This window comes from Phaethon lepturus, unplaced genomic scaffold (assembly GCF_000687285.1).
Source record: "Phaethon lepturus isolate BGI_N335 unplaced genomic scaffold, ASM68728v1 scaffold17007, whole genome shotgun sequence".
Classification (NCBI taxonomy): Eukaryota; Metazoa; Chordata; class Aves; order Phaethontiformes; family Phaethontidae; genus Phaethon; species Phaethon lepturus.
The window spans coordinates 62,651-76,356 of NW_010554208.1; the positions used below are offsets into that span (position 1 = coordinate 62,651).

Here is a 13,706-nt window from a genome sequence, read left to right on the forward strand (position 1 = left end):
GGAATGCCTTTGCGTTTGCAAATTAAAATAAATCTTGATAAGATCAGAATTTGTAACAGATGTTCAAATTCCTAGAGGGGGTGTGTGTTGGTTTGGGTTTTTTTTTTATTTATAAAAAGATAATCTTTTCTAGCCTACATGCAAACCGCATTTTTATATAGAGGAAGAAACATTGATTTTTTTCTTAAAAAAAAAAAAAAAGTGTGTGTAAATAGACAATTTTATATAGAAAGAGATTCCTTTCAATTAGTCTGTCTTCTTACTAGTGGAATAGAAAGGCAAGAAAAAAGGTGCTTCTGACCAGTTGATCTTATCAGGATTTCGCTCTGTCTTTACAGCTTGCATGTTTATGGCCGCACTTGGCTCTACTGACGACCAGTATATGTATGCCATAGGCTTCATTTAAGCTTTTCCCTTCCCTTATGCTTTTAACATACAAGATACTTCCAAAATGCAAATTATTTTTCTGTATACGAAAGGGAGCCGGGAAGTTGTTTTGACTGGATACAAATGTTTGGCTTTTAAATAGATCTGCATTTGTTTAGTTGCTTAATCTGCTTTGTTTTATCTGTTTAAATGTGGGTTTCATTCTTCCTCTTGGTTGAAGTAGTGCCCCAGCTGGTATTTAAGGAAATCTTGCTCCTAAGACACTTTCCATTAAACTCCAGAAGATGTACTGCATCTTCTCGAGATCCTGTGATTAATTTGCAAGATTTAGCGTATATAATTAAGGAGAGATCAGTATATAAATTCAGGTTTTAAAGCAAGATTAAGATATGGGCGATCGAAGCCGATAACCTCTGTTCCTATTCTGTTTCGTGAAATATTGCGGTGTAGTATCTTGCGTTAGGCAAAGTGAGGGTGGGATCTGGATATACCTTTGGAGGAGCACGTATGGAAGTGGTTTTTGATCAGAAATAACACTTCCCTGTGTGTGCAGTCTGACCTGATCATCCCAGTGCTGATGGCCGTCCCTTCACTCCCATTAAATGCATTTTCCTAAGCAATATCCCAAGAACTTAAGAGAAACCCAAGAGGCTGGAAGTCCTAATGGATAGAAATCTTCTAGGTAATCGATCTGCAACATAAAGAAGCAGGGAACTGAAAAATAGCCAGGAGGAAGAGTCATTTCTTGAAATGATACTAAAATAAGCATCTATTTGCTCCTACATAAAGCAGCTCCTATTCTTAATGTACTGCTGAACTGTGCCATTAGATGAGGTCAACCAGGGTGAAAGTCTCTAGCGTACAGAAAATGCATTGTACCAGACAACCCACAGGCTTCAGACCTCACATTTTAAGCAGAAATTACAGTTTTTGGTTGCCTAGAGAATCTTCTTAATAGAAAGCGAGGCAACAGTTTTTGTTCATCTTAATATCACCACCACAATTAGAGTAACGGTTGACAAAGTGGACTTGCTATGCTTTTATGAAAATTTAATCACTGTTTTTGGATGAACAGATATGTGGCTTTTTTTATACAAAGTTACCAGAAATCAACTGTGAAGTTAATTATTGAAAAGAAATAGTAATGGCATTGATTAAGCAGCTTCCCTCTGGGTTTTTTCCCCTCCTTGTTCCCCGATGCTGGGTGATGTGACAACTTCGGTATGTGTAAAAATGCAGGTGCCCGTAAGCGCTTATTCTGCCCTTCCTTGAAGGCAAATTTCCACGTCAATAATGAGAAAAACACAATTTCTGGCACAGGGCAGGACTGCAGCCATCATTCGCCGCTGGTGACTGAAATGCTGCTTCTCTGCGCATATGAAATATTCATTACTCGGGTACTTGGGCAAACGGCTGATTTTTTGCTAAAGCTTTCTGTCTTGTTCATGTTTTAACTCTTCTCTTCTCTTCTGTCACTGTTGCTTCCCTCCTGGCTAGAGGGCTCCCAAGAGATGTGAGAAGACCTAGTTGAGACCTTGCTAACGAGCTGAACGGAGAGCAGAATAGCACCAGCCTTAGTTAAACCCTCTGGCTTGGCACGCATGCTCGAGACATGCTTGCTTGCTTCTCGGAGGGCTGAGTTGCTTCATTACGTGTCTTCTCTCCCACGCGCCATCATTAATGCCAATTATGTTGTTACTTTCAGGAGGTTTAGCTACTGCAAAGGTTTCCACGCGCCAACTGCTTTTGGGATAAAGTACGCTACAAATATTTCGGTAGTCCCGAATAAATGGTCAGATGCAGCTTGTTGAGCAGTCGACGGAACCGCATGCTTGGTGGCAATGGGTCAGCGCACGTTGGCGTGAACATCTGGCTTTCCAGTTTAAAGCCACATTTCTTTTTTCCTCAGCTGAAAAGTTTTGTGCTAAGTTGTGCAAGTTAATTGAACTGGTTTGTCTAGAAGAAATAATAGAAATTCTTTCAGATGACCAAACTGCATTGTCAATTCGGTAACCTCTCGGTAACTGAAGCAGTTGATTTCAATACTAACTTGTAGAAATTCTTACAATAATTTTATCAATGCCATAATAACAAGTCTGTGGTTGTTATCCCGGAGTCTGCAACAGCAAAGAGGGTGCTCAGAGGTGTGAGCGTTCCCGGGGGCGAGGAAGAGAGCAAGGCACAGGCTCTGCGGGTTATCGTACAGACTAATTCTGGGCTTATTCTCTTCACCTCCATGTGCAAATTAAAACCCAGCGTGCAATATTTCCCGGAGTGAAAGGCAGAATTGGGGTACGGTTTTGGTGTAGTCCGTGGGTTTTGTTGCACGTGTGAATTTTGGATATGCACAAGCGCCCACTTGCTACACTGAAATTATTCCTGTTTCCAAACTGGGCCAAAAGTGCTTAGTGGTGGCTCTTCCTTTAGGTGCAGAGAGTTGTTTTTAATATTAATCCCTTAAACTGTATGAGAGTGAATTACTAATGTACCAGGAAGGCCGTGTCAATAAATGCCCTGGATACACCGCACAGCACAAAGGTTTTCAAGCTTTCAAGTGTCCGAACCCACCGCTGTTGCATGCGTTACTGGAGATGTGATGTATTATAAGAAACCGATGTTTTGCCTTTATGCTTCATGACCTCCTGTTCTCCCTAACGCTCTCTTTCTCTCTCTCTCTCTCTCTCTCTGGCCTTTTTTGTGTATTCGTTTCTTTTTAGAAAATGAGTGACTTTCTCTCCAGAGAGGATGTGGCTGCAGTGCCAGAGAGGAGCAGTGTTAACACTGGCTTGGCGTGGGAGGGCTCAAAGCAGTCGGTAGCTTTTAGTGAGACCCCAGTGCCACCCGCCTCAGAGCCTTCTCCCAGCCGTGACTTTGGTGCTTCCTCCCTAAGCAGCGAGGAGGAGGAGGCGGCGGCAGCTCCCAGCCTCCCCGCGAGCGCGGAGGACCTGAGATATGGAAAGGGGGTTTGTGCGGATGCGGAGAAGGACTCGGAGCTCTCTGAGCCGGAGCCCCCCGCCAGCCCTGCCGCACCTCCCTGGCGGCCCTGGGGAGGAGAGGAGGAGGTGGCAGAGGATGGCGAAGACAGCTTTGCCTTTAGAAAGCTAAATGGCGAGTGTCACGACTCGGATGTTGCTAACGGGCTGCCGGCAGTCATTCGCTGCTTCCAGGTAGTGAGCCCCCGCGCCTGCTCCCCACACCCCCGGCTGGCTTTGGAGCGGGAACCCAAACACTGCAGCACGCAGATGCCACGGACCCAGAGAGGAGTTTTGCTTGGCTTGGACTCGTGCTTGGAGCTAATTAGCCGGTTAATCTCCCGCAGTCAGCGCACACAAGCCCCTCAATTTATCTTTGCGTTAAAGACAAGCCCCTCTCAATTTATCTCTGCATTAGGTACAGTTGCCGCAGCGCAACGCCCTTTGCCTTTCTTTGATCAAAGCATCCTGTTGCATCCCCCAAAAGGGAAATATCTAGGCTCCAAAGGCATGTAATTTTAGTTCCTTAAGGTTTTTGCCGTCTCCTGCTGTACTGGAGGCTGAGCCTTAGCGCAGCAGAGCAAATTTGAAGCGCTGTCAAACATGCTTTTACATCGTGAACGTGGGCTTTGATGGCCCCTTTCTGCTCCCCACCGCTGGAGATACTTTTGCCAGCTTCAGTGTTGATATTAATTGCTTACAGTCAAATAGGTGCCCACTTCCCCTGCTAACGATCACGGTGGCATCTGCCAGGTTTGGGGATGGTGAGCAGAAATCGAGCCCTCTGGGAACACACTGTGGGTCTGAACTAACTCCGTCTTCTGGATAATTATCAGGTGGTGGAACAACTGATTTCTCTTCCCCCCATTTCTCTTTCGAGATGTCATGTTTCTGTTTTGTCTGACATTGATTTAATAAAAGACGTAGGACCTGATGAGGATTCTTAAATAATATAGTATTTCACTTGCAGTCAGGATAAAGCTTCTCAGCTGGGATCAAGTCTTTATTTGCCCGAGGTTTGTGTTAGTCTTGACACTGTCATCAGCAGATGAGGGTCATCTTTTACTGGCATCAGGCAATGAGCTTCTAGTAATTAGAAAGTTAATAATCAGTGGAGGCAGTTTCTTCGTGGTATTGTGACACACCGGTTAAACCCTTAATGCCTCGCTTGGGCTGACCTGAGGGCACGGTGTTCGGTGAAGGTCTGGAGGATTTTTCTGTCTGTTTAATCCTCACACATGATCTCTGCCCTCTGAGCAGTGTGTCGTACCAGAGGCTTAAAACCAAAGATTTCTAGGTTGACCTTGGTTCCCACAGTGCTTTTATCAGATCAGTGTCAGAACATTTGCCAGCAACGTGGTCACGATGTGGAAATGCTAACTGGGTCTTTACGGAGATGTGTTTAACCCTGTCTCATAGCCACCGCTAGTGAAGACACAGACAGTCACCATCTCCGACGTGTCCAGCGCCGTCAAAAGTGAAATTCCCACGAAAGAAGTCCCCATCGTCCACACGGAGACAAAGACCATCACCTACGAAGCTGCACAGGTAAGGTGTGTTCTGATTAATTTTGCAGGGCCTTAATTAAACTCAAGTAAGTATTTTGTTTCTGAATGCTCCGGATGAGACAGCAGCACCTGCCTTTCTCCGAGCGTCTGAGTCGCAGCGCAGAAGTTCACTGATGCTGTGGACGCTATTTCCAGGTGCATTTGGTATTTTCAGAGGAGCAGTGCTTTTACTGTCCCTGAAGAGTTAATTATTTTTTCAAGTGCGCAAACAGAATTTACCTTCAGCCGCTGGTGGCTTTGGGATGTAGATTAGGCTGTACAGAGTTAACCTGAGTTGACCTTTCTTCTGCAGGAGATGCCTTCTCTTGCCTTCCCTGGCTTTCCTAGCTCTTCAGAACTTGGTTTATAAATTATTAGACTGTCTTTTAGGTTTCAACCCTGAAACAGATGTTGAAAACCAAAAGTATTACATAAAATGCAACCAAAGTTGGTAACTGGTGATTGGAAACTAGAAATGTTGGTGGAGCACTACCAACATATGCAGGTATGGTTTCATTACTGAGGTTAAAATTAATCCTCAGTCTAAAATAGGTTTTATTGATGTATTTGACAATTTGGAGCCTTTGTTAGCTTGGGTTTGTCATAACTGTGGTTGTTGGAAGCAGCCCATGCTCTGGTGCTGGAGTGCAGTGACTGTGGGATGTAGCCCATGGACCACAGTTGTATAATTTGGGATTTCTGAGGAATCCCGTGGCTGCTCAGCATCGTCCCCCATTGCAGGAGTAGAGGGGCCTTTCAGGCATGCCTGCACTGGGCGGTGGCGAGCATCGCCCTGTTTCTCAGCGAGTGGATGGATGAATAGAGAGGAGTTCTGCTCCAGTTACTGCTGTGGCTGTTTCTAACTGGGAAATGAAAAGGCAAAGCGCGGCTCTGGGGCTGGGAGAAGTCTGCTCGGCTTGTGATGTGCCATGAGGTTTCTTCCAGTCTGTGGAAAATGGTCCCACCTTGTGGTAACTCCAGATATCGTCCCACCACCGTGCTGGGGATGCTGCCCAGCGTTCGTTAGCGGTGCACCGTAACGGAGACACGGACAGCACGGCCAGGATGAACTGGCAGAATGACTTATTTTAGGTTTTTCAGCAGACCTTGAAAGGTGGAGTTGTGCAGGATGGGAACCAAGTAACCAGCTATAAAGGAAGTTGTTCCTAGTTCAGCAGGTATATGGACTTGCTTCTGCAGAGTTTAAAGCAAGTGATGTGCACGGTGTTGTCAGGAGAGAGGAAGGGTAACAAGTACCTTCTCAGTCAGATTGTGCTCTCTGGCTTTGTGAGCCTCCACGGATCCAGGCAGATGTAATTCGGGGTAGGTGTCTGCCTTGGTCTCCCTTTGTGGTCCAAAGCATGCAGCTTGGCACGGAGGAGCATGACCGGCGTCGCAGTGTACCCAGATTTGGGTATATCCCAGCCCATGAGCGCTGTCATAGGTCCTGCCTGGGTGATTTTGTGGATCCCTGCATTTCCAGCCTTAAAGCCCATGGGCTTTGTGCCGAGCCTTCAGAGACCTGCGGACTCCTTGCGCAGCTGGGCGCAGCTCGGCCGGCTGCCGATCGGCTCCCCCCGGCCCCCGCTGGGGTTTCTGTCCTCGGATTGCGTCCTGCTGTATTGGTGTGGAGACCCTGTGTCTGTCCACGCTGCCCACGGAGTCTGACGGCCTGTTCTGTCCCACAGACAGACGGTGGCAATGGGGATTTAGACCCTGGCATCCTGCTGACTGCGCAGACCATCACTTCGGAAACCACCAGCAGCACCACCACCACGCAGATCACGAAGGTAACGGCACGGGAACACGATAAAACAACAACATGATAGAGAGAGGGGCGGAGTTGAATAACAGAAAAAAAAAGGTTAAACCCCAGTTCCTTTCAAAAAAAATCTGATTAATACCTGCAGCGAAGCACGAGGGTCCCAGGTTTGCCTGCGTTAAGACTGTGGATTATGTATTAAGTGCAGTGCAGTCTGTGGACACGGGCTCTGACTGTCCTGTGGGACAGTGGGAAAGAACCGTACTGTGAGACAAAGCTCTGCTCCAGCTCAGTTATCAGAAAATGAGTATTTGACGGTTTTTCTTAGAGCAGTGGCAGTTTCCCCCCATGATTCTGATACTGCGGTATGACAGCAGTATTTGATAACGCTGTTTTTGATACCGTCTTTAGACAGGCAGCCCCAGCGCACTCGAATTCCTTTTCACTTTTAGACTAACAGTTTTTTTCCTTTGTACTAGACTGTTAAAGGTGGCATTTCAGAGACACGGATTGAAAAGAGGATTGTCATCACGGGAGATGCAGATGTAGACCACGACCAGGTAGGAGCTTGGATGCGGTCCGGAAGAGCTGCTCAGTGCTGGCCTGAACTAGACAGTCAGGCTGCCGTTCCAAAGACAACTTCACCAGAGAACAACCTAGGGAAATTTTACTGGGGCAGAAAGAAAACTGACTGCAGTAATAAATTCCTTTTTGGCAGGATGGACCTCTAGGCCAGCAAAGCTTAATTCTGTTCTGAAACTGGTATTGGCAGCAAAGTTTTGATTCCAGAATTGTTTTGGCCAAATGCAATTTTTTAAAAAAATCCACACAAAAAAAAAAAAGAGAAATAAATTGTTTCCTTGACATCTGGATGATCTGCATTAAATGCCTAGTAACTTTGAAGCGCTATTGCTGCCATATAGTGCCAGAAGTCGTTTCATAGCACTCAGCACCTGCATTAAATCTCATTGGCTTTATATAAAACCTTTCTGATGAGTCAGCCTCATTGGCCTCTAGCGTGTGTTGGAAGTGATGATTTTGTCATCAGAGAATTATACTTTGAATTTAATTTTAGTTGAAGTATCATGGGGCTGGAGAATATTTGTACGACAAGAACTAGTTTATTAATTCCAACAGAAAATGTCTGAGAAGATGTCTGAAATGTTCTCATCACACTTGCTGGAAGAATAAACAGGGTTTGCTTAATTGTTCTCATCCATCTTCTACCATGGGGCAGTGGAGAGATGTAGTGTATTCTTAGAAAACAGCTTTTCCTTTCAGGAATAATCTAATACTACCAAAAGTCACCAAACTGTGCTGCTGAAGTGGAATCGCTTTTCTTTTTCTCTCCCCAGAGTTAGAAATAGTCTCTTGTCCCCGAGGGTCCTCGGGGACGTGCTCTGAAACGTCGTCTCTTTCAGGTTCTAGCGCAGGCGATAAAGGCAGCGAAGGAGCAGCACCCGGACATGTCGGTGACCAAAGTGGTTGTGCACCAGGAGACCGAGATCGCAGAGGAGTAGCGAGGCCGTGTAAGTAGGGAGACCACGTACAAGTGAGTGACGGGCGCTGCTTTCCCCTCCCAGGGCAGGGGGCTTGATCTCAGTGCAAGCGAGGTTTGGCTAAATACGGTCAAAGTTTAAGTAAAATTATTACTGATGAGCCCTGCTCAGGCTGTTCCTATTAAATCATCTAAGGCTGGTGAAGCAGTCACAAACACAGACTAATCCTGCAGTGAAAATGAGCCAGAAAAGTCTAAAAGAAGCTACGTGGCTCCTGTGATGAGGCTGTTTTGCCTTGCCAAACACCTTCGATGCACCAGCAGCACACTGAGCTATAGGTTTCATGTAAACCCCTGCCTCTACCAGTGCCCGGTAGCCCCTCAGCTGGACCCCAGGCTCCTGGCTTTCCTGGAAAGATCCCTTTTCTACAGTTTTGATGGTCTTGGGAAAGAGCTGCTTGAGGAATCCAGGAGCTCTGCCTGTGCGTCGGCGCTGTAAAGCCCCTCCTGCCCTGCGCCGGTGATGCTGGTGTTGCCCAAGTCAGTGCTGTGCGCTGCCCTGCTTATCTCCTGCCTCATCCCAGCAAAGCTGGTGCTTGCAGAGCTTGGGGAGCGGGATCAAGGAGTTGTTAGGCGGGAGGAGAGACTGCGTGGTTTAACAGACAGTGTGGTTGAGCTTTCTGACTGTCCAAACTTAAATAAAAGTGGCAGAGGTCTCCTAAGGGTTCCTGGACTTGCAGCTCTTAAAATGTGGTCCTTCAGGGATGGCAGGAGGGTGTTGCTTGTGCCAGGCGCCTCTGAGCCTGAATTCACACCTGCTATTGATGGTAGCGCATCTCCCCATTTCGGTTCTCCTGTGGCTTCAGGGAAGCAGGTTCCTCTCTTTCCCAGAAAGCTGGCTGTTAGTAGCCGGAACTTACGGTGTTTCCCTCTTTCTAGGAAGCGTTCCTGCCAGACACAACACCAGGAAAAAGAAACCCAGCAAAACTACCAAGAAACTACCTGGAGCACAAAGACCTCGGATTTACAAGACTTGACGCTCAGAGACATTCGTATCATTTCTTAGGAGTTGCGCTTTGACATTTTACTTGGGATTTTCCAGACTCCACTGGATCCTATTGGATATAGGGTTTTGAGTTTTTTTTTTATATATCGTGACAAAAGTATGCCATATTTCTAACTGTACTGAATATTTTTTACAGGTTTTCAATTTTGCATTCCCTCTCACGCATAGCCTCTTCAGATACAGACCCCCACACACCTCGCAGGGCTCAAAGGGTCGCTGTTTTAAGTCGTATTCCCTCCGCCTCGTCAGGGATAACGGAGATAAGCCACATCCGTGCATATTCCGAGTGCGGGATCCGTACGCGCCTTCAGAAAGCCATGGGTCCTTCTGCCGGGAGAGTCAGTTTAAAAAGTCAGACTTCAGTTTTGTGCAGCGTTTCCGATTGCCTCTTGATTTTTATTTTTTGGGTTTTTTTTAGCTCTAGGGAGCTTGAAACTCCGGCCATGATACCTGGGCGTGCAGAGCAGAGCTGCTGCCTTCGCTCCGAGTTTCCTCCCCGCTGGGTTTGGCCCCTGATGTGTGAACACAGTAGGGTTTTGTGGTGTAGCCTGTGCACACATCTTAATAGTTGACTAGATTTAAGGAATACTGGAAGTTGCTTCAAGTATCTTATACTGTGAATTTTAGAGCTTTAAGAGGACTGTGATAGCACCTTGCCTTCCTCCTACGTGTCTCTGCCGAGTGCTACCTACCTGTTTGTGTTTTCTAGATGCCATTAAATTAAAAAGCCCATAGAAGTGTGCGTTTAAGGTGTTTGGACTCGGAATGCTATTAAGGTAGGCTTATGCAGCATTCACAGTAACTGATTTTTTTTCAGTGTCATAGTTTTTCACTTCTTTGTGTTCATGATTTTTAAATTAGGGGTGTTTTTTTCTAAGTCATGGATTGTTTTTTTTTTTTTTCTCCCCTCACAGTGCTAAAGCTACATGTTGCCCATATACAAGGGCATATAACCTACTATCATTTAATTAAAATCCTTTAGACAATCCTTCCTAGGCCTGGAAGCTGTATTTGGAGAGGCTGAACAAGAAATCTTGTGTTGCTGGTCAGGTATAGAGCCAAACCACGTGGAAAGTGCTTGCCACCCCCTCTTCCACGCTGTACTTCGTTTGGCTTTGTGACTGCCTTGCTGGAATGAAATACCAGAGTTAGTGTCTGCATCTTTAGGCTGAGCTTACAGACCACCGGGGCCACCTCTGGCGTGGTGGAGCTGACCAGAAAACATCTTTTCTGGGAGTGGATGTGCTTCCTTCCACGGCACCTGGGGCTGAGCTCCTGCTGCTGCTTTCTGAGCTTCGTGGAAATGTTTTAATCATGCCCTGGTTTCTCCTTCCAGCGTTTAAATTTAAAAAGGAAAAAAAAAAAAAAAAAGAAGAAAAAACAACTTTCTAAAGAGTCTGCCCAGACACTTGTGAACACTTAGAACACTTTGAGGTTGTGATTAGGGTTTGTTTTTTTTTTAATCTCTCTCTCTCTCGTGTGGCACATTGGTAGCTGAGGGCATGGAGTGCTCTGCTGCTGCTCCTCAGTCAAGGATGGGAAGAAAATGGCAATAAAAAAAGCTCTCTGCTATTTGAAATTTGAATAATGTGTTTCAGAAGTCACTGGATTTAGCTCAGGCTGCAACAACTTGCTGTTTAGCTGCAAAGAGCCTTCAAACTACACTGGGGCTAGTGTAGCTTCTCACATTCAGGTGCAATTTTAATTAAGCTGTCAGCATTGATCGGAGACTATGCTGAAAACGCTGGAGCTGCTGGATTTTTGCTTTCCTCGAGCCTTGCTGGCTGTGGGTCCTTCTCAGCCTCCAGCCTTCCCATGCTGGTAGCTGCTGCTCAGGCTGTGTGGTCCCCTTCGGTGATGCTCTGCCTTCCACTGGGTACCAGGCATCCTCCTCTGGGGATTTAGAGAGTCCTCAGCTCCACAGCTGTAGTGTAGAGATTAAGTAAGTCTTCCTATTTATGTCTGAAAGGCCCTTTTCTTCCTTATTCTGCAGTGCAGATCCTTGAACAGGTTTATGTCCCTGCTGTACTCAACTTAGCTGCCTTAAATGCCCATCATGCTGAGCATCCCTCCAGCGATGTCCCTTTCCTAGGAATTTAGCTTTTTGCCCCTCAGTCCTTCCTTCTCACCCTGGAGCAGCTACCAGAGGAGTAAACGGGCATGCCGAGTAGTCATGGAGAGGATTTCTGAGCTGTACCAGACAAAGCCAGCACGCTAAATTAAGTTTGTCCATAGCACTTAAAGGCACTTGGCTGTCACGAGAATTTCGGGGAATGTGGTGCGAGGCTGAAGCTTGGTCCTGGGTGTTCAGTTGGGGTGCCTGTGCCCTGAGCACGATGAGCAGGACAAAACACCCTGAGCAGGGGATTTCTAGGGTGAAAAACTTGCTGGCACGAGAGGCAGTTCCTTTCCAAAAGGATGTGCTCCCCATGGCTGCGTACGTCCCTTTTTACGGGCCCACAGACTAGAATAACCCTCTTCTAATTTTTTTTTTTCCCTGGATTTTGGGTGGCTGTTTCCAGGTGGTTCATTCTCACACTTCCCCTTTCTAAGCTCTCGCTTCTCCTTGAGTATTTTAAACAAGTTACCGCCTCGTCTGACCTTTGCCATCACCCTGCTGTCCGAGCCTGCGAGGGATCTCCAGCCCTGCTGACCCTCTCCAGCCGCCTGCGTGCAGCGCCCGAGCCTGGGAGCTGGGCAGGAGCAGCGGCAGCCTGCGGAGAAGAGAAAAATTAAGAGCAGAAGAAGCTTCTTCCATCCTCAGCTGGGGCCGTGGCGGGACTCCCCGCACCCCTTCCACCTCCGATGGGTTTTTTAAATCCTTGGCTCTTAGCGTGCTGTGTTATTTCTAGGGACAAACCAGCTAAGTAAGGTCTATTTATATGAATGTTCCCAGTTCTTCCCACTTCACAAATTCACCCAGAGACTGTCTTGATTGTATAATATGCATTATATGGAAGCTATTTATATATGAATGAATGTTTTTATAGAAAGGAAGGCAAGGAGCTCATGTTCTCCTCCATTAAAACTGAAACGGCAGCTCTGGTTGCCAAATAGCAATCTCTGACCACCACAGATGTATTAGCAAAGGATTGACTGATTTCTGGTTTTAATAAACTGTGGTTTGCTGATTTACCTAATTGTATAATTACCTTAAGAGGTGGTAGTGTCCCAGCCTTAGAGATGAAACTTGTAAAAAAATAAATAAATAATTTAGTTGAGAATATGAAGGAGCTTTGTAAAATTTTTTTAAGGCAATTGTGAATTGTCTAGGCTAGCTGTTTACACTCTTCTTTATAAAAATAGGAACTTTTAAAATTGGCAAATCTTTATAGATTGACTAGCGATGGGGGCTGACTTTCATAGTAAATCAAAGGGAAAGTTGCCGTAGCCTTTAGACAGACGTAAGTGTTCGGTATTTGCTTCTTGTATTGCATTTTTCAATAAATTTTCAAACAAAACTGTCTCCCTGGCCCTGAAGCCTTTTTTTCTCCTTCTCCCCCTCCTCCAGGTCTCTTTCCCCAGCCCGGCTTAGTGGCAGTTTGCTTTTTCTGACCTAAGCCAGCTCCCTCGCTGCCCAAGCATGTCCCCGGCCGAGCGTGCCACGACCGCCGGAGCTCTTCCCAGCCCCACACCGGGCTCTGCTGCCAGCGCCGGCTGCGTTTTCCTGTGCTCTCAGCAGCTTTGGATGCTTTAAACATCACCCAGCAGGGCCACGTGTGGGACCAGAACACCCAGAAAGGACCAGAAGGGAGCCCTAGAGTCCCACGTTTTCCCTGAAGCCTCACCGCTCGATGTAAAACCTCCCTTGGAGCATTTGGGGTGAGCTCGGGTGAGCGTTTCTGCTCAGCAGCTGCTGCCCAACCCTGAGCGAATGTGACTGAACTGGAGAGATGTCCAACCGGGCGTGGGGGTTTGGGTATTTTTTTTGTCCCAGCGCAGTTTTTCTGGCCCCAGCATCTTTAGGAGCGACAGAAATACCGAGCAGAAAGCTGACGGGGCATCTTGGCCACCAGCCCAACAGAAGAACAAAAGACAGTTGGCCCAGTTCGGGCAGCTGGAGGCTGGGAACGGGATGGGAAGAGCATCCCTGCGGGCAGGGGCAGCCCCGGGCTGGCTGCGGTACCTCCGTGCCTCAGTTTCCCCAGCAGACAGAAGGAGGAGGCTTACGTGCACACATCTATATTTGCATACCAAATGCAACGTTAATTCAAACTACTCTGGAGACGAGTCGTTACACCTTGCTGACACCCTGCCTTCGGCCGGTTCGCTTTCAAGCCGCTCCAAGCGTTAAAGCTTAACGTACTGTAAAGGGAAAATTACAGAGGAGCCACAGAACTCGGCCCCAAATAGTTGGGAAACGGCCGCTGCGGGAGCTGCTTTTCCGTAACGTGTCACGGCGACTTGATTTACTGACAAGGAGGAGGCGAACGCCGCGTTATTTCCCCCAGCCAGCACGGGAAATTTCCCCCCG

General features: G+C 46.9%; 1 protein-coding gene across 1 annotated transcript in view; it reads left to right on the forward strand.

Annotated features, from left to right (window-relative positions):
- The window catches only part of EPB41 (erythrocyte membrane protein band 4.1), a 47,212-nt gene extending 37,900 nt beyond the window's left edge, over nt 1-9,312 (forward strand). The window contains exons 15-19 of the mRNA XM_010291784.1: nt 4,779-4,907; nt 6,595-6,696; nt 7,148-7,228; nt 8,090-8,197; nt 9,106-9,312. Coding sequence (XP_010290086.1) covers nt 4,779-4,907; nt 6,595-6,696; nt 7,148-7,228; nt 8,090-8,188 — 411 coding nt within the window. The 3' untranslated portion in view covers nt 8,189-8,197; nt 9,106-9,312. The remainder of the gene's footprint in view (nt 1-4,778; nt 4,908-6,594; nt 6,697-7,147; nt 7,229-8,089; nt 8,198-9,105) is intronic.
- The last annotated feature ends 4,394 nt before the right edge of the window (nt 9,313-13,706 follow it).